At 34.9% G+C, this 26,315-nt stretch overlaps 1 protein-coding gene across 4 annotated transcripts in view; it reads left to right on the top strand.

Annotated features, from left to right (window-relative positions):
• Positions 1-26,315, top strand: part of Kdm6a (lysine demethylase 6A) — a 213,420-nt gene that overhangs the window by 91,335 nt on the left and 95,770 nt on the right. For all 4 annotated transcript variants that reach the window (XM_026379706.2, XM_026379707.2, XM_026379704.2 and 1 more), the window contains exon 4: positions 3,358-3,407. In XM_026379706.2, the coding sequence (XP_026235491.1) occupies positions 3,358-3,407 (50 nt within the window). The remainder of the gene's footprint in view (positions 1-3,357; positions 3,408-26,315) is intronic.

The following is a 26,315-nucleotide window of genomic DNA, read 5'->3' as shown; positions in this document are numbered from 1 at the left end:
GTTACTTGTTCACATATATAATTATGTGTTTGCATAGTTTTTCTCCCCTACCTCTGTTTTGCTGTGGTGGGAGATCCAGTCTAGGACCTTGCACTTGCAAGGAAACACTGTTCCACTGAGCTATATCCCTAGCCCCAATGCTTCTCTTTCTGAACATATTCAGAAAGTTCTTTATGTGGCATTCACATATGTTTATTAATAAGTCATATGGCAATATTAATTATGGTGTTTTAGAAAATGTTATTTTCCATTTTTGGTTCATGTTCAGTCTCATATTTAATCAGGAGATTATGTTTTATTTACCATTTTGTTGAAGAAGCAATGTGATCACTAGAGAGTGTGAAGATGCAGCATGTTGCAAAATTTCTTTACTGGTTTCCAGTCCTTAATACTTTTTTTTTTTCCTTTAAATTGAGCAATGTATTATATATAAGGAGAGTGTTCAGAATATATATGTACCATGTAAAGACTATTACAATTGACACCCACTTAACTGCTATACTTAAGAAATGGAATGGTAGTTGGTACCCCTATCTTGTGTTCTCTCTAATTATATCCTCCTCCTTTCCTCCATAAAACCCGTGTCTGACTGTGCTGTTCCGTGTTCTCTTGGTTTTCTTTTTCTTTCCTACTTTATTTTTTTTTTCATTTTTAAAGGGCACAATAGTAATATCTTTCAGTGAGATACTGTTTAAGTTTGAAAAACTGAGCAGCAAGCCCAAATGCAATTATATTAGGAAAGGGCTTTATTGTTATAATTAGAGGAGGGTCTCAGCAAAGTAAAACTATAAATAATACGTTCCGTGTCATAGTTTGACTTCTGTTTTCTTAGCGGTTTACAAGAGCCCCTTTGGGGGAACACAGTGGGCTAGGGTATATATGGACCCTGGCAAAGATGATACCCAGAGTTAGGACATTTGATAAGACTAATGGGGACTGAATACTAGAAAATCTGTCAGGAATATGATCAGAGGAAGTGAGCAATTCAGAAGCAGTACACAGCAGAGCACTAAACACTTGTGTGGGATAAGATGAGAGCCATCAGATCATCCATTTTTGTTGGAGGGGAAAAAAAATAGGAACTTAATCAGAACATGGTCAAGAAAAGCCAAGCCCAGAGAAAAATCTGGTCCAGGCTTATCCAGATATTCAGTTCTCAGGTTAAGAAGAGGTTAGAAGGGGGCTGGTTGTGGTGGTACATACCTATAATCCCAAAACCCAGCCCGTCTTTTTTAATTGTATGTGGACACAATATTTATTTTTTGGTGTTTATGTGATGGTGAGGATTGAACCCATTGCCTCATACATGCTATGTGCTCTATCACTGAACCACAACTGCAGTCCCCCAGCCCTGTCATTGATAGTGTTAGAGTTTCTCCAATTTTTGTTTCTATCCTTTTTGTTTACTTTTGGGGGGGAGATTTCTTTATTCTCTTTTCTTCTGCTTATTGAGTTATTCACTTATCCTTTCATACTTTGTTCTCTGAATTCTGTTTTATTTTTCTAGAGCATCCTGTTTGATCTCCTCTCCTCCTTGAAGGCAATGTTTTCCCCTAATCTAAGATGAAGACTAGTAGTTTTTTAAAGTAAATTTTTCCTTGCATGTCTTTTTCTTTTTCTTGTTTATCTTTTTGTTACATTTTTCTAATTATGTTAGTCTCTTATTGGTTAGAGACTTCCTTTAGATGTCTGGCAGTTCTTAGTCTTTGACATTTTAAGATTGTAAAACCTGAGAACTGGAAACATTGGAGCATATGGGTGGGACTTTTAAAATAATATCATCTACCTAGATTTTTGTTGGAAAATCTGTATCTTTTTGGTCAGATTGCCTAAAATATGTCAAGGATTGAGTAAGGTAGTTGAGGGAACTGACTACTTCTCAGTTTTTACCCTAGTCCTCCTCAATTTTAATCTGTGAATTTTAAACCAAAAGTTAAAAAAAAATCCCCTCAGCTGATCATCAGAAAATATTATTTCAAGTTTGAAGACAGTCTGCTCAAGTCCCTGTCTCAAAATAATTTTTTAAAACAAGTTGTTTACTGAACTAATTCCCTACTGATTGGAAATGCCACCTATATTCTTTGCTAATTCTTATATATACCCCAAGCTTTTGTTTTGAGGTTTCGGTTATTTTCTATTCCTATTGTAATTATTTTATAGTAGTTTCAATATCTGATGGAACATATTCTTTTCATTACTTAACATGTTTGTCTTAACTGTCTTTCCTTCCCTATTTAATTTTATGAAAGTATTTCAGGTAATAAGGGCAGTTTGCTTTTATTGTACGCATGTCTGAAGTTAATAAATTGATTCATCTGTGAAACTCTCTGGTGTATTAGAATGTATGTAGAACGCTGCCACTTCTGGCTTAATTCTATAGCCCTTTTACTGCCTTGGTCTTGAGAGTACTGCTTAGTGTACTAGCTGTACTTGGAAGATCAAATGAGGATTTTTTAAATGTATAAATTTTTAGCCTCTAATAGATAATGACTTATTTGGAATGGGATGAGATGTGCTAATCAGTTTCTTTTTTAAAAAAAGGTATATTCAAAGGCCAGGTGCAGTGGCGCATGCCTGTAATCCCAAAGGAGGTTGAGACAGGAGGACCAAAACCAGCCTCAGCAACCTCCAGTTTGCTAAGCAAGTCAGTGAGACCCTGTCTCTGAATAAATTACACAAATGGGCTGGGGATGTGTCTCAGTGGTTGAATTCCTCTGAGTTCAATCCCTGATAACGCCACCCCCCCCTCCCCGATTTCTACCAATTATAATGTACATATGTACATACGTAACTTTTAGTTTTCATTTTTCCCTCACTTTATTGAAGTTTTTTAGGTTGACAGGAGCTACTTTTTTCTGAGCCTTTTTATACCTTGAGATAGATTTAGGGGTATAGGTTGTCCTATTTTGAAATAGAATTGGAGTAAGGCAGTGAGTGGGGTGTTGGTTTTTTGATGGAATGAAAGGAAACGTCAAAAAAGAAATAATTCCTTTTGGGGTTAATCCTAATCATTCTCGGCAGTTGGGTCCCTTGTGAGAATAGATAATCTATTACATTTTGGAATAACCTTGGGGAATCATAATCCTCTATTAGTTTTGTTTCCTGAGGAAGGTCAAGTTGATCCAAGGGGTTAACCTAAATTATGTTCCGTTGTAGGTCTAAGATTTGACCATGGTTTATGTCCTTGAACTTCTGACTAGGGAAGAGCCACATTTTTCACTTGTTGGGTATTTGAAATATCATTATCTGCATAGAGGTGGGTGTGATGGGAGGCTTTTTAGAATGTTTCTTAAAACATATATTATTGATTTTGAAATGAAACATAATCATGACTCACAATTATTTCCCCTTTTCCAGCATTATCTGCATACCAGAGGTACTACAGTTTACAATCTGACTACTGGAAGGTTAGTACATATTTGCATGCCTGTTGATTTTGTTAGCAGATTATTGCCAATTATACTAAAAATGAATTGAACTCTTGCCTTTTTTTAATTGCATGAAAATATTACTTCTAGAGGAAAGGGCTTGGAAAAAGAAAAATGAGTATTTTGTTTGTCCTATCTTATTTGAACCACCTTGTATTTTATTAAAATGTTAGATTTGGTCTAACATATTTTACTAGCCAAAGATGAGCCTAAGTGAGAAAGTTTGAATCAAGCATGATCAACCAACCAACCAACCAACCAACCAACCAACCAACCAACTAGCAGTAACAAAATGATTCTTTGTTTTCTTGTCTTAAATTGGTACCTAGGAGTAAAAAAGGTTGAAGATGGGTTTATCAGTCTAAAACAGGAAGGTGTAATGAGAAATTTATGGAATCTTTCTTGGTATAGTCTGTCTATATTTGGAGCTCTGAGGAGGGCAGAATCTATTTTAAAAGATATACCCAAATGAAAAACTGAATAATGAATGAATCATTCACTTTCATATCTTAGTTTAAATAATCTTTCATGTTTACTATTAAATATAAGCTTATTAATCAGTAGGGTTTTTTATCTGAATTTACATTTTGGTTTTTTAATGGATTTTATTTTTCTATTGTGTAGTTTTTAAACTTTTTGATTTGTTTAAGTTTTAGATATAGGTACTTATTCTAGACAAGACTGGCTTTGTCTGGGAAAGTCCTTCAGTAATCATTTTGTTCAGAGAGTCTGTATAGAAGTTCTAGAAATATATTCGGTCATTTTTTCGTGTGTGTTCATGTATGGTGCTGGGGATCGAACCTAGGACCTCACACATGTTATGCAAGCTCTTTACTATGGAGCTGTGTCCATAGTAAATTTTTTTAAACTATATTGAAAATAATCTTCTGTAGTCTGTGGCTTGTGTGTCTCTGTCTGTCTTTCTCTCTCTCTTTTTTGTTGGTGCTAGGGATTATCTTTTTTTTTTTTAAAGCTTTATGAGTTGTAATTTACATACTATAAAATGCAACTATGTAAGTCAGTAATTCTTTTTTGGGGGGTAGCCAGGGATTGAATTCAGGGGTGCTCTATCACTGAGCCACATTCCCAGCCCTATTTTGTATTTTATTTAGAGTCAGAGTCTCACTGAGTTGCTTTGTACCTTGCTTTTGCTGAGGCTGGCTTTGAACTTGTGATCCTCTTGCCTCAGCCTCCTGAGTTGCTGGGATTAGCAAATCCTCAGAGTTATACAGACATCACCATAATCTTATTTTACATGTTCATCTCTCCAGAATGAAACCTCATGCCCACCCTTAACCCCTGACAACCACTCATCTGTTTTCTGTTTTCCATCTTTTGATATTTGTCTTTCCTGGACATTTCATGTAAATGGAATATTAATATAACATGTGGTCTTTTGTTACTGGCTCCTTTCCTTAGCACATGGTTTTTTTTTTTTTTCATCAATGTTATAGCATGAATATTTTATTCTTTCTTATTTTTACTAATATTCCATTTTATGGGTATACCATATTTTATCTATCCATTTTATTAGTTAATGGGTATTTGGATGTTTTTTGTTTGTTTGTTTGTTTGGTTATAGTTATCAGGATCGAACCCAGAGCCACTTTACCACTGAGCCACATCCCCAGCCTTTTAAATTTTTTTTTATTTAGAGCAGGGTCTCACTGAGTTGCTTAGGGCCTCATTAAGTTGCCGAGGCTCGCTTTGAACTTGTGATCCTCCTGCCTCAGCCTTCTGAGCCACTTGGTTTGGGCTGATTTTTACATTTTGATTATTGTGAATAATGCTGCTGTGAACATTTGTGTACAAGTTTTTGAATAGAAATAATGTTTTTAGTTCTCTTGGATAGATAGGAGTAGAATTATTGGGTTGTTGGGTAAATCTATGTTTAACATTTTGAGAAACTGCCAGAACTTTTCCCAGTGTGACTGAACAATTTTCTATCCCTGGCAGCAACATATGAGGGTTCCTCTTTTTTCATATCTTTTTTTTTTTTTTTTTTTTTAAATATTTTATTTATTTAGTTAGTTTTAGGTGGACACAATATGTTTATTTTATTTTTATGTGGTGTTGAGGATCGAACCCAGTGCCTCACGCATGCCAGGCGAGCACGCTACCACTTGAGCCACATCCCCAGCCCTTTTTTCATATCTTGTTCAACACTTGTAGTATCTTACGATTTTATTTGCATTTTTCTACTGACTAATGATGTTGGTCGTCATGTTTTCTTGAACATATTAGCTATTTATAGGTCACCTTTGACAAAATGTCCATTCAAATCCTTTGCACATTTTTTAAACTGGACTTTAATTTTTTTTGAGTTATGACTTCTTTATATGTTCTGGATATAATCCATTTTTTAGATATATAATTTGCAATTTTTTTGTAAAGTGTGTGGCTTATCTTCATTTCTTGTGAGGAAATAGATTAGTATGTTTTGAAGTACAAAAGTTTTTAATTTTGATGAAATTCAACTTATCATTCTTTGCTTGCACTTTTGGTGTTGAATTAGGCAAATCTAATTCAGAATCACTAAGATTTATTCCATGGTTGTTTAGTTTTTTGTTTCAGTGTTCTGCTTTTGCAGAGAGACTGTTGTAATAAGTAGTGTTATAACAGTATCTTTCCATATTTTTGTAAATGATTCTTTATAGATTGCTTTAAATGTGGGATTGTTGAGTCTGAGGGTATTTGCTTTCTGGGAACTGAACCATTTTGCATTCCTTTTAGTAAATGTATGTAAGCGTTTGTTTTTCTTGGTCTTAACCAAGAAAGTTTATGTCAGCAGAGTTTTTGCCAATCTTATAGGTGAGAAATGGTGTCTTAGTGCAATTTTATTTAGCATTTTAATTGTTAGTAAAGTTGGGTATGTTTTAAAGTTTAAAGTTTGTTAACATCTTCTTTGAAATACATGTTCATGTCTCTTGCCCAGTTTTCTACTGGGCCATTATTTTCTTTCTTGATTTTATGTAGCCATATTTATGTATTACGTAGGTATTTATTCTTCATCTGTGATATAAGTTTTGCAGGTACTATTATCTAGTTAGTGATTTGTTGTTTTGCTTTATTTTTAGGTGTGTGGTTTTGCCCATGTAGAAGTCTTCTATCCTACACCTACATTTTTAATTAGAGGACAGGTTTGTCCTCATTTCTAGGTCTTGGGGAGAATTTCACCCCCATTTTCTTTCTTTGTTTCCTCCATATTTTTTTAGTTCCTGAATTTAGTTTTAGTTTGATGTTTTGTTACATTTACATTTCTTATTCATTTGGAGTTTATCCTTGTTTGATAGTTTGATAGTATGAAGAAAACATCTAAGTTATATTTTTCCTCATGGCTAATTATCTCAGCGTAATATATATGTTTTTTTTTTTTTTTTTTTTTTTTGTGGTGCTGGGGACTGAACCCACTAAGCCTTGTACATGCTAGGCAGGCACATTATCAACTGAGCTGTATCTCCAGCCCCAGCCCTTAACATATATATATTTTAAAAATTCATCTTTTCCTCCACTGATTTGTTACCTTAATTGTGTATTTTTAAGGTAACAAATACATTCATATGCAGTTTTGTCTGTTTGTGGGTTTTCTATTGTTTCATTAGTCTTATCTATTCATGAGCTAATACCACATTATTTTACTTAAAGAGGATTCCCCCATTGTTCTCATTTTTAGGGTTTTTCTGACCATCCTGGGTTGCATGTTTTTCCAAGTAAACTTTTTTTACTAACTTGTCTATCTCCACAAAGATGTCTGATGGATTCTTTTCTCCACCTTTTTTGAGGGATAATTTACATTATTTTAAACTTATAGTTTGCCGATTTTCAACAATTTGTATAGTTGTTTTGGCCATTATTATAATTAGGAATATTTCCATGATTCAAAAAGTGATTCCTTCTGTCCCTGTGCTAGTGGTTCTCACTTTTGTTTCCTGGTCCCAGGGAACCCACTTATCTGCTTTCTCACCCTTTAAGTTTACCTTTTTTAGAATGTCATGCAACTGATTTAAACAGCATGTATTCTGTTGTTGTTGATACCTTTCATTTGGCATGCTGATTTGGAAATTCATCTATGTTGCTGGTGTATCAATATTGTGTTTCTTTTAATTGTTAACTAGTATTTCAAAGAATGGATAGGCAGACTTATATTTTTTCATTTATCAGTTGATAGATATTTGGGTTGTTTCCAGCTTTTGGTTATTATGAATAAAGTACTGTGAGCATTATTTGGCATCGTGTAGACATAGTATTTCATTTCTCTTGATATATGTACCCTAGGCTTTGATAATTCTGAGTAAGCTTGCAATGGAAGGTTTAACTGCCAAATTGTTTCCTAAGGGTTTGTACCATTTTATATTCCAACCAGCAGTGAATGAGATTTCTAAATGTTCTGTATCTTCACTGGCAGTTGATATTGTCACTCTTTTTAATGTAAGCTGTTTTAAAGTGTATTATTTTCTCATTTTGCTTTTATTTGCATTTCGTATGCATCTTTCATGAGCTACCGGCCTTTTGTATACCTTCTTTTGGTAATTATGTGTTTACATAGTTTGCCCATTTTATCAACATGTAGTTTTCTTGATTTTCATATAATTTTTTTTTTCTCTCACAGCTTGTACTTTTTGGGGACTGTTAAGAAATCTTTGCCTATCTCAAGATCTTAAAAATGTCCTGTTCCCTAGAAGTTCTAGAGCTATATTTCTTATGTTTTTTGTCTATAATTATTATTTTTAATCCTATTTTGATTGACACATTAACTGTACATATTAATGGGGTTCAGTGTGGTATTGCAACCCAGCATACACTGATTAAATTAAGGTAATTCGCATTTTCCTCTCCTTATCATTTGTGTTTACAGGCCTTAAGCTCCTTTCTTCTAGATCTTCATGAAATATGTAACAGGTTACTCTGAATTACAGTCATTCCTCTGTGCTGCAGAACACCAGATTTTACTTCTTTTATCTTAACTGTATTTTGATGCCTGTTGTCTAACCTTTCTTTATTCTCCCCCAACCCTCTTGCCAATCTCCAGTAATTACTATTCTATATTCAGGTTGATTTAGTTTCCACAAATGAGAGAGAACTTACAGTATTTATTTTATGTGTCTGGCTTATTTCATTTAATATAATGTCCTCCAGTTTCATCCATTTTGCTACAAATGGTAAGATTTCATTCTTCTTTTGGATGAATAATATTCTATGATGTATACTTACCACATTTTAAAATCCATTCTTTGCTTGCTGGGCAACTGGGTTGATTCCATATCTTAGTTATTTTGAATAGTGTGATTCTGTATGTTAGCTATTGTGAAGAGTGCCACAATAAACATGGTAGTGCAGGTGTCTGTATAGTGTTGATTTCATTGCATTTGGACATATATATACCCAGAAGTGGGTATATATATCATATACCCACTTCTGGGTATATAGAAGTATATAGAGCTGGATCATATGGTAGATATAGTTTTAGTTTTTTGAGTAAACTCTATACTGTTTTCCATAAGGGCTCTATTAACTTATATTCCTGACAGTATAGTACCTAAGATTCCTTTCTCTCCACATCCTCACCAGCATTTGTTATTTTTCTTTTTTTTTTTTTTGATAATGGACGTTCTGACTGGGATGGGATGATAATGTCTTTGAAGTTTTGATTTGCATTTCCCTGCCAGCTAATAATATTGAATGTTATTTCCCCTCATATATTTGTTGGCCATTTTTATTTTGGAAAATGTCTTTTCATATAACTTGCCTGTTTTCAATTGTATTACTTATTGTTTTGTTAAGTTTTCTGAGTTTCTTATATATTCTGGATATTAATCCTTTGTTGGATTAGTTGGCATATTTCTTCCATTCTGTAGATTGTCTTGTCACTCTGTTGATTTGTTTCTTTTGCTGTGCAGGAGCTTTTTAGTTTGATGTAATCCCATTTGTTTATTTTTGCTTTTGTTTCCTGTACTTTGGGGTCACATCAAAAACACCATTGCCTATACCGGTGTTTCCCTGATGTTTTCTTCTATTACTTTCAAGTCCTGTTTAGCTCTTGGATTCATTTGGAGTTGATTTTTGTATAGAATGAAAGATAGGGTTAAGTTTCATTCTTCTGGGTATGGACACCTAGTTTTCCTAGCACCATTTATTGAATTAGGCTGTTCTTTCTCCTGAGTGTGTTATGGCTCCTCTTTCAAGAATTAGTTAGCAGTAGATGTGTGTGTTTATTTGGGAATTTACTGTTCCCTTGGTCAGCACATCTGTTTTTATGCCTCTACTATGCTGTTTTGGTTACTATAACCCTGTAGTATGTCTTGAAATCAGATATTGTGATGCTCCCAGCTTTATTATTTTTGTTCAAGATTTGCTTTGGTGATTTCTGGTCTTACTTTCATGTGAATTTTAGGATTGTTTTTTCTAGGTCTGTGAAGATGTCGTTAGTGTTTTGATGAAGATTGTGCATTGAGTCTGTAAATCACTTTTGGGCAGTATGGACTTTCTTTATTTGCTTGCTTGCAGTACTGGGGATTGAACCTTGGGCCTTGTGCATATATGCAAGTGTTTACCACTGAGCGACATCATCAGCTCTGTATGGACATTTTAATAATAATAATAATAATTCTTCCAATCCATCTTAAACATGGGAGATCTCAGATTTTTATATTTTCCGTTTCTTTCATCAGTGTTTTTAAAATTTTCTTTCTTTTTTTTTTTTAGTTGGATACAATACCTTTATTTTATTTATTTATTTTTATGTGGTGCTGAGGATCGAACCCAGTGCCTCACACAATGCTAGGCAAGTGCTCCACCACTGAGTCGCAACCCTAGTCCCTCATCAGTGTTTTAGTTTTTGTTGTAGTGTTTTTTTATGTCCTTGATTAAATTTATTCCTGGATATTCTATTTTTTGTAGCTATTATGAAAGGGATTGCTTCCCAGCTTACTTTCTCAGCAAGCTTATTGCAGGTGTATAAAAATGCTACTGGTTTTTGTATGTCAGTTTCATATTGTATAACTTTATTGAGTTCATTTATCAGTTTTGACAAATCTTTTTTTAAAAAAAATTTTGTAGATTTTGGTGGACCTTTATTTTATTCATTTATTTATATGTGGTGCTGAGAATTGAACCCAGTCCATGTATCTATTTTTAAGTCAGCATAAGATTGTTTTGGTTACTTTACTCTTGAAATAAAGCAATGTAAGTTTTGCTGTATCCTTTTCCAAAATTGTTTGTCAAGCACCCCCCCCCCCTCTTCCCTGCCAGTTCTGCCTCTTTTTGATTTCATTTCTTCCTGATGAAAAACTAACTCTTAACTGAATGTCTGGTTCTCCTGTTCATGCCCCTTTGAAGATTTGCTTTTTTATTGTTTGTTTTCAATAGTTTGATTATGGTATACTTCTAGATAGTCTTCATGTTTATTTTGAATGTCTTCAGTGTACATCAAATTTGGGAAATTTTTGCTATTATTATTATTGTGGTACAGGAAATTGAACCCAGTGCCTTCCACATGCTGGGCAAGAACCCTACCACTGAGCTACTTTCCCAGCATTTTTACTTTTTTTCTTCTACTTTTTTTTTTTGTTTTTGTTTTTGAATTGTTTTATTTAGAGACAGGGTCTCTCTCTGTTGCCCAGGTTGATCTTGAACTTGCTATCCTCCTGTCTCAGCCTCCCATGTAGCTGGGATTGAACATGTGTGCCACCATGACTGGCTTATTGTTATTTTTTTCAAATGATTTTGTTGTTGTTGTTGTTCATTCTCTTTCCTTCTGGAGCTTTAATTACCTGTGAGTTAGATAATTTGTTTTTCTGTAACAGGTCCCCTAAGATATTATTTTTCTTTTTTCTCTGTAGTCTTTGCATTGGATAATTTGAGTTTTCTATTTTGAAATTCCTTTTCTTTTTCCTGTGCCTTCTTATTTTAATTGAATCCATTAAATTTTATTTCATATGTTTTGTAGTTTTAGAATTTCCATTGGTTTTTTAAAATTGTTTTTCTCTGTTGAGATTGCAGATCTTTTCATTAGTCATAGATTTTTTTTTTACTTTGTTTCAGTAGCTATAAAATTCTTGTACCCCATTTCTAGCTTGTTACCATTTTGAGTTTGATTTCAGTTGATATTCTTTTGTTCTTGAGAATGTCTCTTTATTTTCCTGGTTCTTCCTATGTTGTATAATTTTGTGTCAGGTATTGACATTAGGAAAATTGTACTAAGTCTTGAGTGGTTGGTTGTTCTCTTCTAGTGATTTTTGTTTTCTTCTATCAAGCAGTTATTTTTGTTAGACTTGAAATACAAACAGTTTTTTTTTCTGGTGCCAGCTTAAGTATCAACTTAAGTATTTTTTGTGTAGCTTAGATGTTTTGAATCCTTTTTTGTTATTTTTTGGGACAGTCCTTGACATGTAGCCCAGGTTGTCTTCAAACTTGCTATCCTCTTGTCTCAGGCACTAACACCCCCCACCCCCACCCCCCAACCCCCCACCTTCTGCAGCTGGGATTACAGGCATGCATCACTGCTCCTGATTGTTTTGACTCTAACTTGCATACAGGAAACAACCTGACATATGGATGGGCAGAGTTTTGTTTTCCCTCTGGATCTTTTTCCTTTCTGTGATTTCTTTTTTTTCTAGCAGATTGTAATTTTTCCTGGTTCCAGTCTTCTGGACCAGGAAAACTGCTGTTCTCACCACCATGTATACTATGTCTGGCCTCAAGTTATATTACTTTAATACTTTCCTCCTACCAGCTTGGCTTTCTGTGTTATTTCCCCTTTGCTGTTTTAACAAATTACCACAAATTTGGTCACTACAATAACAGATATTTATTTTCTTAACGTTTTGGAGGCCAGGGTCCAAAATGAGTCATTTGACACTAAAATCAAGGTGTTAGTAGGGCTGATTCCTTCTGGAGACTGTTGAGGAGAGTCTGTCTCCTTCTCTTCCCCAGCTTCTAGAGGCCAATTTACATTCCTTTGACATGTGACCCCATATCCTGTTAACTTTTGTCTCATTTTATTTTCTCCTTGCTTTCTTTGGCCTTTGAATTTCTTGCCTCACTTTTGTAAGGGCCCATGTGATCACATTGGGCCTGTCTAGATAATTCAGAATGATCTCCCATGGAAAGATGTTAACTTAATCACAGCTACAGGATTTTTTTTTTTTTTTTAAATCTTGTCAGGTTTATATTGTTGGTTCTGGTGATTAGGATGTGGGCATCTTTTCTGGCAATTATTTAGCCAATCTTATCATTCTACTAGAATCTGTCTCCTTTTGTTTACTCTTGAGTTCCTTTAGCTAGCTGCTTAATATATTAAGCCTAGCTTGTATAGATTTTATAAGACTATAGTTGTAGTTGCTACCTGCAGGAGGATCTTCTGTAGAATTATCTTATATAACCTTCATTGGAAGCAATAGTGTGATAACATAATGTTCACTCTTCTCCTTTTGAACTTTATAAAAATGTAATCTGTTGAGTATATGCTAAGGAGTGGAATTGTTGAGTCATATGACAATGTATATTTAATTTTACTATTTTTTGGCAAATAGCATACCAAAAAGTGTACTTTGGGAGGCTAAGGTTCTCAGCCTCCCATTCTCTTAAGTATTCCTGTTGTTTCTCATTCGTATTAGCCTTTTAGTTGCTGCTTTTGAATGAGCATGTGACTTGTTCAGGAAAATGGTCCTCTTACAGTTTTTAATGCCCAACTGGGTACCTTTTTCTTTCTTGAAATTGTGGAACTAGTTACAAGATGGAGTGTTATTAAGCAGTGATGGAAGGTTTATTCTTGGCTCAGAATAGGAGATACAGGGAGAACAGTTCATAGATCTGATACCTGAAAACAAATTTAAAAATATATTTTGTCAGTTTTTCTATTATACTTTTTAGGGTAGAACAGGTTGTTGGGGTTTGCATTTGGAACAAATTAGTCTACTTTTGCTAGAAATAGAACTTTAATCTTACTTATAATAAGGAAAACATATTGTAAAATTTATTGTTAAAAAACTTACTGTAGCCAGGCGTGGTGGTACACACCTGTAATCCCAACTGCTCTGGAGGCTGAGGCAGGAAAATTGTGAGTTCAAAGTAAGCTTCATCAAGTTAGCGAGTTCCTGAACAACTTAGTGAGATCCTCTCCCTAAATAAAATATGAAAAAGGCCTGGCGATGTGGTTCTGTGGTTAAGTGCCCTTGATTCAATCCCCAGTACAAAAAACAAAACAAAACAAAAAAACCCAACCAAATGGCAACCCCTCCCTCCAAAAAAGTACTATAAGATATTGTAATAATGAGGGAGAAAATAAATTCCTTGCTGAATGTCCAGTATATGGAATCTTAATTAGCCACCAGACTAATTTATCATATGGTCTTATTGTATGAAGTTCTTAATAATTTGAGATCCACCCAGTTATGAAAATTGACTTTCCAAATACCAAGAACATAAGTCTGAGGTTAATGTTTACCATGGTGAGGGAGAACACCACTTTTGCAAGGTTTTCCCAGCATCTAGTAGTGTGGAAAGTAAGATCAGAATTGATTGATAATTGAGTTTGGTTTAAGGCAGGTCTTTTAATGTTGGGATTTTATTGGGTAAAAATCTCCTTATAATTGTCTTGAGAGACTTTACAAGGTGGCAGAATAGAGGAGGTCACTTTCTTTGCTGCTCTATGGACTAAAACCAAGTCATTCCTGCCAAACCCGAGTTTGGCACTGAAATACAAGCCTAGCAAACACTGCATGCTGTAGTATGCACTTAAGTGATCAGGAAAAAAATCAACTGTGGTGAGTGGTTTACATAGAGGACAACTGGTTGTGGAAACCCACCTGGCCCTCCTTCTCCCCCTACCTCTCCAGTCTGGCGGCTTCCAGGACCTGCTGGGAGAGTTGTGTCATCTCTGGAACTTCATAAGGGTGGGGGCAAGAAAGATTGAGTTTGGAGACTGAAAGCAGAACAGGAAGTGTGGGGGCTAAAGGTGACATATGGGACTATGAATTGGCTCCTTCACCTTGTGAGTGGAACCCAGGGGAAAATCCCTGGATTATAGTCTTCCAGTGTGGACCAGCAATTACTGGGCCCTGGAGGTACACTGATCTGAAGTCTTCAGAACAATTGGCATTCAGTGAAGAACCTGGAGTCCATGTAGGAATTCTGCCTTCATGGATTACCCTCTCACTATTGATGTCCAGAGGGTATAGCATCACACTCTAGAAGACCCCACTTAACACTGCTGAGAAGAGAAGCCGAGAATCTTTTGACCTCCAGTGGAAAGAATTCTTTAACTTGATGTAACAAGATTTTTTCCCCTCTTTTCTCTGTGACCTTAGTTGAACATGGGTATTTATATATACTCTTGTATCCCCCCCATCCCCCCCCCCCCCCGTTCTAGCATTTTTGAAGCCACTTACTTTTTGTGGGTCAGTTTTTTGAGGACTAGCATGTTGGATTAGTATATTTTAGTTTTGTTTTGCATTCTTCTGTTTTTATTTTTAATTTTCAAAATTTTTTACTTTCCATAAATATTTTTTTTCTTACCTGTTTTCCCTTGTTTCTCTTTCTCTCTTTTCTTTTTTTTAAATTTTTTTTCTGAAGAGAGAGAGAATTTTTTTTAATATTTATTTTTTAGTTTTTGGCGGACACAACATCTTTGTTTGTATGTGGTGCTGAGGATCAAAACTGGGCCTAACGCATGCCAGGCGAGCGCGCTACTGCTTGAGCCACATCCCCAGCCCTCTCTCTTTTCTTTTTTTTTTTTTTTGGTACTGGGAATTGAACTCTGGGGCACTCAACCACTGAGTCACATCCCCAGCCCTATTTTGTATTGTATTTAGAGACAGGGTCTCACTGAGTTGCTTAGTGATTCACTGTGTTGCTTAGTGCTTTGCTAAATTTGTCAGCCTCCCAAGCTGCTGGGATTACAGGCATGTGCCACAGTGTCGGGCTCTTTCTATCTATTCTTCAGCTAACAGTCAATAAAAGCATGTGCCACAGTGTCGGGCTCTTTCTATCTATTCTTCAGCTAACAGTCAATCTCCGTTATTGGCTTTTTCACTCCTTCTTTAATTTTTTACTTCTATCTTCTCTTATTCTCACTCAAAATCATCATATCCTATATCACTTCTCTTGCTGCCCACCATTTGAAATTGTAAAACCCTTTTGCAAACTTGTTACGAGTTATTGCCTACATTATTGTGATGATTAATATTGTAGATGTCATAGTAGTAACTATTTGGTTTAACACTGTGTATTGTTTGCATTGGTTGTTATTATTTGTCTCTCCCTAAATGGTGAGGTACTGGAAATCTTCAGGGACACTATAAGTCCACAGGGTAGAAAATCGGCTACCTCAGATCTATACTACTAGATGGGTAGACACACAAATTAACACAAAAAAAACAAGGGAACAAATCACTCCAACCAAACCAATAACAGAATCTAACGACACCACAGTGGAAGAAATGTCATAGTAGGGACTTAGAATGTACATAGTCAAACTGATCTGCAAAGTAAAAGGAGTGAAATAAGAACAAAAATACAGGACATGAAAGATTACCTCAATATAAATTCAATGGAAGGCATCACCAACAGACTAAATCACTTGGAAGACACTTGGAGTTTCATGCAATGAATGGAGAAAAGTTATTAAGAGGCCATAAACAGAACCTCCAAGAAATATGGGATAACCTGAAAAGACCAAATTTAAAATTTATTTGGAGAGATGAAGGCTTTGAGATACAAACCAAAGGATTGCGCAATCTTTTCAATGAAATAATATCAGAAAATTTCCCAAACCTAAAGAATGAAATGGAAAATCAAATACAGGAGGATTACAGGACCCCTGAATACAAATTATAGTAGACTCACACTAAGGCATGTTGGTAGGAAAATGCCTAACATACAAAATAAGGATAGAATTGTAAAGGCTGCCAGAGAAAAATGATGGGTAACATTTAGAGGGAAATCAATCCAGATATCAGCTGATTTCTCAACTCACACCCTCAGAGTTAGGTGGTCTTGGGATGTTGTATACCAGAATCTATATACCAGATTCTCTCAGAATCTTTCAGAGGAAAGAAAATGGATGTCAGCTGAGAATACTATACCCAGCAATAGTATCGAGCCTCAGAATTGACTATGAAATAAAAACCTTCCATGATAAACTAAACTTAAAAGAATTCACAACTACAAAGCTTGTACTAGAAGACATTCTGTATAAAATATTTCATGAAGAAGAAATGAAAAACAAAAGTGAAAATCATCAAAGGGAGGAACTGCACAAGAAGGTTAATCAAAGGAGAAACTAATTCAAAGTAAAAACCATAAATAAATAAAAACGGAAGGGCATAAAAATCATTTCTCAAAAGTAACATTGAATGCAAATGGCCTAAACCCATCCATCAAAAGTCATAGACTGGCAGATTGGATTAAAATACAAGACCCAACAGTATGTTGTCTTCAAGAGATTAACCTCATTGGCAAAGATATCTATAGAGTGAAGGTAAAAGAATAGTTCAGAAACATAGCAATCACATGAAGCTCGTGAACAAGCAGGGTATCAATCCTCATATCAGATAAAGTGGACTTCAAACCAAAGTTAGAAGGGATAAAGAAGGACATTTCATTCTACTTAAGGGAACTGTACATCGATAAGACATAACAATCATAAGTATTTATGCCCCAAACAATGTAGCATCTGTGTATATGAAACAAATCCTTTTTAGTTTCAAGAGTCACGTAGATCACAACACAATAATACTGGGTAACTTTAACATGCCTCCGTCACCACTGCATAGATCCTTCAAAGAAAAACTAAATAAAGAAATTATAAACTAAAAAATACAATCAATAATTTAGACTTTATGAAATATATAGAGTATTTTATCCATCAGTGACTGAATATACTTTCTTTTCAGCAGCACATAATTCCTTTTCTAATATAGACCACATTATATAAGCTATGACATATGTTGGTATGCAGTTGTAATATTACCCTAATATATTTTTAGCGTCTGTAGGATTATTTTGATAGCTCCTTTTCCATTGATATTATTATTGTTATTTTTTCTTGATTAGACTTGATTTTTATTAATTTTTAGCAATATTATTTCTTATATTTCTGCTTCTACTCATATTTTTTCCTTCTAACTACCTAATTTGAAAATAATTTAATTGTTAATCTAGCTTCTTTCTGATACAAGTACTTTAAGTTATAAATGTTCATCTTAGTACTGTTTCATCCCTGAATTTCTGATATTTTAAGCTTTTATTATCAATTAATTAAAAAGCAGTTTTCATTTACTTGTGCTTTCTTCCTTGACATGTGAGAGTTTTGTAAGTGTGCCGTTTAATTTTGAAGTAGTTGACATGCGGAAGTAGGGTTCTATATATCTTAAGGTGATTGGTTTATTTTATTTTATTTTTCTAGATATATATGTATATTTTTAGTTGTAGTTGGACACAGTACCTTTTTATGTTTTTATGTATTTATTTATTTGGTGCTGAGGATCGAACCCAGCGCCTCACACGTGCTAGGCGAGCACTCTACTGCTGAGCCACAACCCCAGCCCAAGGTGATTGATTTCTAATATAATAAATCATGCAGGAAACACAGTCTGCATGATTTCAAATTAAAAAAAGTAATGGTAATGCTTTTTATATTTATTATTGGTTATATATGTGTCAAAACATGTCAAAACTGATTAAATTGCATACTTCAAATTGTGCATTTTTTTTGTACTTCAATTTTACCTCAATAAAGTTATGGGAAAAATAAACAGTCTGAAATTGATGAAAACTGCAGGGTAATTAATTTGAGGTAAGGGTCTGTGTTAATCAGCTTTTTATTCCCATCACCAAAATAGCTTAGAAGAACAATTTAGAGGAAGAAAAATTTATTTTGTCTGTGGGCCTGAGGTGAGGCACAACATCATCATGGTGGAAGAGCTTGGAGGAGGAAAGCTTCTTTAGCTCTTGGCCTCTGGGAAGCAGAGAGTGCACAAGGGTGTGCACTTGGGTTTAGGAGCCAGAGACAAAATCTAATCCCCAAAGGTGGCACCCTCAGTGACCTACTTTCTTTAACCTGTGCCACCTGCCTACCCTTACCAGCCAGTAGTCCATTCAAAATATTAATCATAATTTATACTAGTTCAGTACAAATGACTTGTCATTTGTGAAATGGTGAATTTTTGCTGGTTCTCTCATGACCATTATGTTTATTTATGATTGTAATAAATACCTTTCTCTAATCAAGGTAGTAATAAATAAAAACTTAATTTGTTCTACATATCCTGTAACAAGAGCAAAATATTTGAAAAACAAACAAACAAAAACCCTTCAAACCTGAACTCATTCATGAGCCAGGAAAGTTTAGAAATTTCTGATATGGTATATGGTATTAATAAAAACAGAGATCAAAAAGTACATGCATAGTGTTAGTGCTGCTATGTATTTTGGTATACAAGTAGATGTTAAAATGCCAAGACATGCTGGTGCTTATTTATAACTTTTTATCTTGTAATTTCTCAAATAACTTGGATACACTTTTTTTAATATCTGTGAACTTTAAATACAACCTCCTCTTTTTTCATTATTTTTTTTCCCACTTGTATTTAAGAAAAGGTTTTGAGTTATGATAATAATGTCTGTATGAATAGGACTATGGAAACACACTGAGTATGGAGAACAGTTATAGAGCACAGTCCTTTTTGTTTGAAAAATTTGTTTTGTTATAAGACATACAGCAATTGTTTTTTTTTGCTATATTAAAATTTAATTTGAGACACTCCTCACTGCTCAAGAAGAGGATCAAGTGTTTTGGGAACTTAAAACTTGTAGAGAGGTTAATGTGTATATGGATCCTGTCCCAAATCCTGTAACTCCCCATCAGGAGGGGCAGTGGGTTTTAAAGAAACTTTTTAAGGGTTACATTCCAGGTGTGCTTGGGTAGGGGGTTCCAGGGTGCCAGCTGTGTGTTAGAATTCACTTTTTAATTTGGGAGATACTCATTTCCCAGATCCTCAGAAATGATAATGCTGTCTCCCTAATCTTGTTAGGGAGGGGGAAAGGGGAGAAGAGAGGGAAAAAACCATGTTCTTTAAAAAAAAAAAATAAATAAGCCTTAGAGCATAGAGGGCTATATTGAGAAGGTGAAGGGACCATTGTTACAAAATCATGGATGAGAGTATGGATAACAGTATTGAAAAGTAATTCGGAATTGGACACTATACTTAAGCTATCTTAAGTTCTTTACCTTAAATTTTCATGTGTTAAAAAAAGCGAAGGAAATGTGATAAAAATAATTCAGCACAGTTTTAAGTACTAATTCTAAGTGTATGCACACTTAATTTGAAGTGTTTTTTTTTCATTCTCATGGTACATAAAATATGATTCATCTTAAATTTGAAGTCTTAGATTCAGTGATAATGTATTTTCATAATTTGCTTGAAAATAACTTTCACCCTTGTTTTAAGGTATTTTTCTTGCACAGACAATTCTTGGTTATTGCTTATTTCTACAGATTTCTATCTTCACTGAATACTTTTTGAAAAGTTGGTTGTTATTTATTTCAGTATTGTTTAGCTTAATTCTCTTACCTCCTGTTAACCACCTGTCATCTTTTGAAGCTCTTATTTCTTCTGACTTCTTTTGAAAAATCTTCTCGTTGTTATTTGTAACTTCCCTTTGTGTATACAATTTCATTTTGTTTATTGCGCATTGTGAATGTGTGCATTGCTTTCACTAGAAAAATGTTAGCTACTACATCTTCAAATGTGACTGATGCCCCATTTGATTCTTTCACCTCTCCAGCTGCTTTTACTTATTTATTTGGGTACTGGGTATTGAACCCAGAGATGCTTTGCCATTGAACCACCTCCCCCATGTACCCCTTCTTCTTTTTATTTTTTACTTGCTAAGTTTTTTAGGACCTGGCTAATTTGCTGAGGCTGGTCTCTCTCAATCCTCTTGCCTCAGCCTCCTGGGTTGCTGGGATTTCAGGCGGGTACCACTGCACCCATTTCATAACTGGTTTTGGAACTATAATAGACTTCACTTCCTAGTTCTTAACTTCATTTTCATATTTCCTCTGTGTTGCTGTGCTGCATTGTGAATAATTTCTAGCACACTCCCTTTTAGTTCATTCATTCTGTAGCTACAATAAAAAAAATGTAAAATTTCTTTCTCTATTCTATCATGGGGTAAAGTTTTTTGTTGTTATTTGTTTTTTTTGGGAAAGAAATTTTTTAGTGTATCATTTTATTAAATGTATCCTACATTACTGTTGAAAACGAAAGCTCTAGGTCTCAGGTATTGGCAATTGAATTTTGCTTGTCTGTGTTTTTCCCTTTTAGTTTTCAGCCTTTTCCCTTTTGTTGACAGCTCAGTCATTCATTTATAAAGATGGGTTTAACATATTTTATCTATCATTTTAATAGTTTTGTATCAGAAGGGTTTTCCAACCTATGACTTTGACCAGTTGGTCATATATTTGGAAGTGGAATGCATTGAAGTCTCTTAGCTATTATACCATAATTAAGGAAATGTAAATGAAAATGCTGGGATACTTGAAAAAAATACTTTAATTTGTGCTTTAGATATAAATGAAAAGCTATAAATACAAAGGAAAGAAGTTTATGGATGGCATTTGACAATATGCAGAACAAGCCTAAGTCTTCATATTGTTTGACCTAATAATTCTACTTCTAGAATGTAGACATGATCGCTTATGTGGGATGGCACATTAGATAGGTGTGGATTCCATCTATTATAGAGACTTTAAATGGTGACTTAAAAGAAGAGAGATTTTTTTATATCTCTGTAGTTCATAGGTAGAGATATTCATGGTGGCAAGGCAGTTTTGTTCCATGATGCTATTTAGGGCTATTGATGGTGTGTTATCCTTGACTACATAGTTCAAGGTTTCTTGGAGCTGGTGCTACTCCAAAAAAGTTGGTCAGAGGAAGAGGAAGCAGAAAGTAACAGCTCTTTTCTTTAAGGGAATTATAAGATGGCCTTCTACCCCCATTTCATTGGTGAGTCTTTAGTAATATACTTTGAGGGGGAATGTGAAATGTGAGAATAGGATGGAGAACAATAAAAAGAAACTCCACATTTTGCAAGATAGAATATATTATTAATGCAGATTAGCTCATATATCATTGGTAGATGGGGAAATTATGTTTATGTGATGTGGAAGTCTTATTGTTTCACTCAGTTTTTTTCCCCCTGGGTAATGGAAGTATTATTATAAATGTCAGTAGAGAAAGAAGAGTTTTCATCTTGGCTGCTATACTGGCAGCAGGAGTCATTTAGTCTAGATCTTAAGAAAATTAAGGATGATCACCTTTGGGCTGCAGATGTGGCTCAGTGGTAGAGTGCTTGCTGAATACTTGTGAGGCCCTAGGTTTGATTCCCAGGACCACAAAAAAACAAAAGACAACAACAACAAATAGGGATAATTACCTTTATCCAGGACTCACCCCGACAGGGACTTCAATAGTTTTGTAAGGTTCTCAGCTATTTTCATTCTTTCAGGATCATCCAGTTCCACTTTAATTAAAGGGTTGTTACCATTCTAACTTCATTTTTTTTGGTACATTTTTAATAACAGCTGAGGCAAGCCATGCTAACCTTCCTTCAGGCTTTTTCCAGGTACTAGTTATCATTTTGAAATTCTCTGGTTATGATGTTACATAAACCCTATCATGTCTCATGTATATTCTTTGAGTAAATTATCTTGTGCTAGATAATTTTCATGGTGGTGTTTAGATACATTATATTCTAAATATTTTACATGTATAAATTATCTAATTGTTCATAATAACCCTATATGAAATAGAGATACTGCTTTCTGTATTTTACAAAGATGAAGAAATTGAGATGAATTAGTTAACTTGTTTCATGAGTTTTAATAGCTAGTAAGTAAAAAGGCTGAGATTATAACCCAAGTCTAATGTCAACTAAAATTTGATTTCATGATTGCTAGGACCACTATACACAGGTCTTGATAGCAGAAATTTTGCCGCAGTGCTGTAACTTTGGGCTTGATGTATATTACAAGATTTAGCTAATGTCTTTTGCTGTATTATTGGTACTAAGAAAAACCTTTTAATTATCCAAAGAGTAGTTCAAACTATATTAAGTGATTCAGTCTAAGTTGAATTAGCAAATAATTAAATTCTTTAGTGATAACTTTATAGCAGGTTATTAGGCTGTAAGGCATTGATTTAGTCAGTAGCAGACTTTTCCTAAATAATTTATATATGTCAGTTACTTTATTATAAAGATCAAAATACACCTTGGTTTCTATCTATCATTATAGACTCATATTCTGGTGGAGGAGATAATCAGTATATCTGTAATAGACATTGGTATTCATTTTTGAATAGCAGAAAACATACTTCTCTTTGGGTTTGGAATGCGCCAGCTAATCACTTGGAAAAGAGAAAGGTGAGTGTTGTTAAAGGTGGATACAAATTTGCCAAATGGAGAAATGAGTGTAGGGAAAGATGACAGTGGCTTTTTCAGGCAAAGGAAGCAATCATAGTTACAGTCAGAGAAGTGTGTAAGAATATATTTTATTCATAGATCTGCATGTTATTTGTTATGACTGATGTGGTATCTGTGAAACTAGGAAAATTCAGCAAGAGTCAAAAAATGAAGACTTTTATAAATCAGGCTAGATTACAGGAACTCTTCAGACAGAGAAGTTTAAAATTAAAAGTGTCATTTTATTTTATTTTTCTGGGGATTGAACCCAGGGGTACTTTACCACTGAGATACATCTCTAGTCCTATTTTTTATTTTGAGACAGGGTCTAAGTTTCTGGGATTCTTGCTACTACAATGCTGGTCTCAAACTGAAGATCCTCCTGCATCAGCTTACCAAATTGCTGGGATTATAGGCATGTGCCTTCATGCCTGGCTTCCTTTGGAGGGTTTTGTTTTTGTTTTTTGTTTGTGTACCAGGGATTGAACCTAGGGGTGCTTTGCCACTGAGCCACATCTCGAGCCCTTTTTATTTTTTATTTTGAGACAGGTCTCATTAAGTTGCTTGGGGGCCTTGCTAAATTGCTGAGGCTGGTCTCAGTCTTGCAGTCCTCCTGCTTCAACCTTCTGAGTCACCACTGCACTTGGCATTGTTTGAGTTTTTGAAAGCTCATTGGCAGTCATGTTGAAGGCAGATTGGAAAGATTGGAAATGGAGGGAGAAGTTAGAGTTGGGGAGACGAGATAACTGTTGAAATAAAACAGAAGATGGAGTTGAGGTCCGAAATAATCTGTAGAAAGACAGTAGGAATGGAGAGGGGGTAGATTGAAAGGCTTTTAGATTCTAAAATGAGCTTTGTGGATAGAATGAATGTGTTTCACTTATGGGGAGGAGGTAAGAGGAGAAAAGTAGGATTATTTTTAGCTTGATCAACAGTTGAGGTTGCGGTACCAGTAAAACGTGTGATTGAATAGTCTCTTCAATCTTGGTTTCATTTTGTTTCAGGTATTCATAGGATGTGTAGCAGGTGGAAGAAACTCAAAGGCAGTTGAAAATTCTTGCCTGGAGCTTTTGGAATGTCCTTATTACCTTCATTGACCTTTTTGGTCCCCAGTAGGGTTAATAGCCCCCCACCTACTTTTACTGGCTTTGTGGAATAAAGTTTAGAGCAGAAAAGCATTAATCAGGACATTTAATTTTTTTTTTCCAGTTTGTCATGAGTTAGTTTCTTTCTCCTCCTGAGGATTGAATCCAGGGCCTTGTACATACCAGGCAGATGACTCTACCACTGAGCCACATCTCCATCTTGAGTTTATTTCTTAAAAATATCTGAGCATAATATCTTTGAAGTTGTCTTCAAAGATGACTATTGAACTAAGGGATGCCTGATGATAGTTATAACCAGAGTGTTAATTCCACTCCCAAATTGTCAACATTATAACAATATGTTGTCATTTAGAACCTAGTTAGTTGTCCTAGACTACATTCGGTTTAGATCATATCTAATAAAAGTTTCAGGAACTTTAATATTACTTTTATTAACATTTTCTTCTTTTCACCCCACCTTCCCTTCCTTTGGGAAACCATTGCCTTCTCATTAGTGCTACTTTGTCCTTCCTGCTCCTAGGGCAAAAGTTTAGACTCTGTTGTTTTCTCAACAGCATATCACAGTCAATATAAAATAACTCTATGGGGGAAGGCAGTGTTCTTATCTTAAACGTATTGATTCTCTGTGTTCTGTAAAGCTTGTTTTCCTTTAAAATCATGGTATGTCCATGACTGTCCTGCCATTCCGCGCCCAGTCAGAAGTTTACACACAGGTTGATGCTTGTTACTCTGGGTGGAAATACACTTTTTTCCAACTTGGGTCTAGTAGTTGAGATCCCACAATTAATTGACAATACACAGATTAAGAGGGAAAAAAGTAAATTTATTTATTCTACACTTGAGAGTTGGTTTGGTGAGCAACTCTGAATACCTGGAAATAAATTTTCAAAATGTTACAGTTGAACGGGAACAGAAGCTCCAAACCTTGGTTCTTATGTCCTAATGAGGCAAAATTTAAAGTCAAGTCAGATATGAAAAGCCAAGCAAGATGATTTTTAAAGTTAAAGTAAGGCTCAAGCAAAGCACACTCTCAAGAGAAAGAGTGGGTCATCTCTGAGCTGAGAATGACAGAGGAAACTTAATGCTACTTCCAAAGTTATTACTGTTTTATGTTTGCCATGAGAATTGGGGTACACCTTCTGCAGTCTTCACCAGACCAGTGTTTAACTCGACCTATGCATTGAGTGGGTTGGGGGGTTTGTCCCTTGTTGGTCCTTTCCAGAACTGTCCTGGTGACCATATCATTCAGGGGGGGCCTCATCTACAAGTCATTCCTATGTTAATGTATGTGCTGGGGTCATTGACTAGGAAACTGTTTTAGTGTGCCTGTGCTACCAAAGAAATTTCCCTTCTAATATACATTGTGAAACCTGTGACCATAACTGACTTTACAATGATCTCAGTAGACCCTGTCAGGTGTTAGTCCCATTGATCTTTCTTTCTTGCCACATTTCTTTAAAAAAATTTTCTTTTAAAATTTTAGATGGATGCAATATTTTTTATTATTTATTTATTTTTATGTGGTGCTGAGGATCAAACTCAGTGCTTCACACATAATAGGCAAGCACTCTACCATTGAGCTACAATCCCAGCCCCACCATATTTCTTAATTGCCTCCCTTTGTTATCACCCATTTATGCTCAAGTTTAGTACACCTGTTGTTTTCTCATAAGTTACTCAATTATTCATTAAAGGCAACTTAAGGAAACCCTGCGACCACTGCCCCCATATATATATAACCTCTCCAATTACCATTTGTTACCATCAGTAAACCTACGTTGATATCATTATTATCCAAATTCTATAGTTTATGTTAGAGTTCACTTTTCGTTGCTGTTCCATTGATTTGGAAAAAATGTAAAATGATGTGTATCTACCATTATAGTATTTTAGAGTATTTTTACTGCCCTAAAAATTCTCTGTGCTCTTCCTGTTTGTCCCTCCCTCCCCTAGTAATCAGATCTTTTTACTGCCTCCATACTTTCGGCTCTTTCCAGTTGGACTTTTTGGTAGTAATGGAATTTTGATACTAATGAATTTCTGCTTTCCAGTGTTAAGGGTCAGTCTTTTTTCAATCTGGAACCTCCTTGGAAGGTGGGAAGGGCATCAGTATAGAGAACTGCTTACTGTTCAGATGTTTTCAATTTAAAGTGATTTTTCATACCACTTTGGTATGCTATTAATTCCTTTAGCCTTCTGGTGACTATGACACAGTAACAGAAGAGAAAAGGTGACACAAGGAGAAAAAGAAAACACATCTTTTCTAGAAACTCCATGGTACAAATCTGCTTGTTCTCAGTGGCAGGAATTGTGTTAA

This window comes from Urocitellus parryii, chromosome X (assembly GCF_045843805.1).
Source record: "Urocitellus parryii isolate mUroPar1 chromosome X, mUroPar1.hap1, whole genome shotgun sequence".
In the NCBI taxonomy this organism is placed as follows: domain Eukaryota; kingdom Metazoa; phylum Chordata; class Mammalia; order Rodentia; family Sciuridae; genus Urocitellus; species Urocitellus parryii.
Note: the sequence above shows the minus strand (reverse complement) of the source record. Positions and strands in the feature narration are given on the sequence as shown.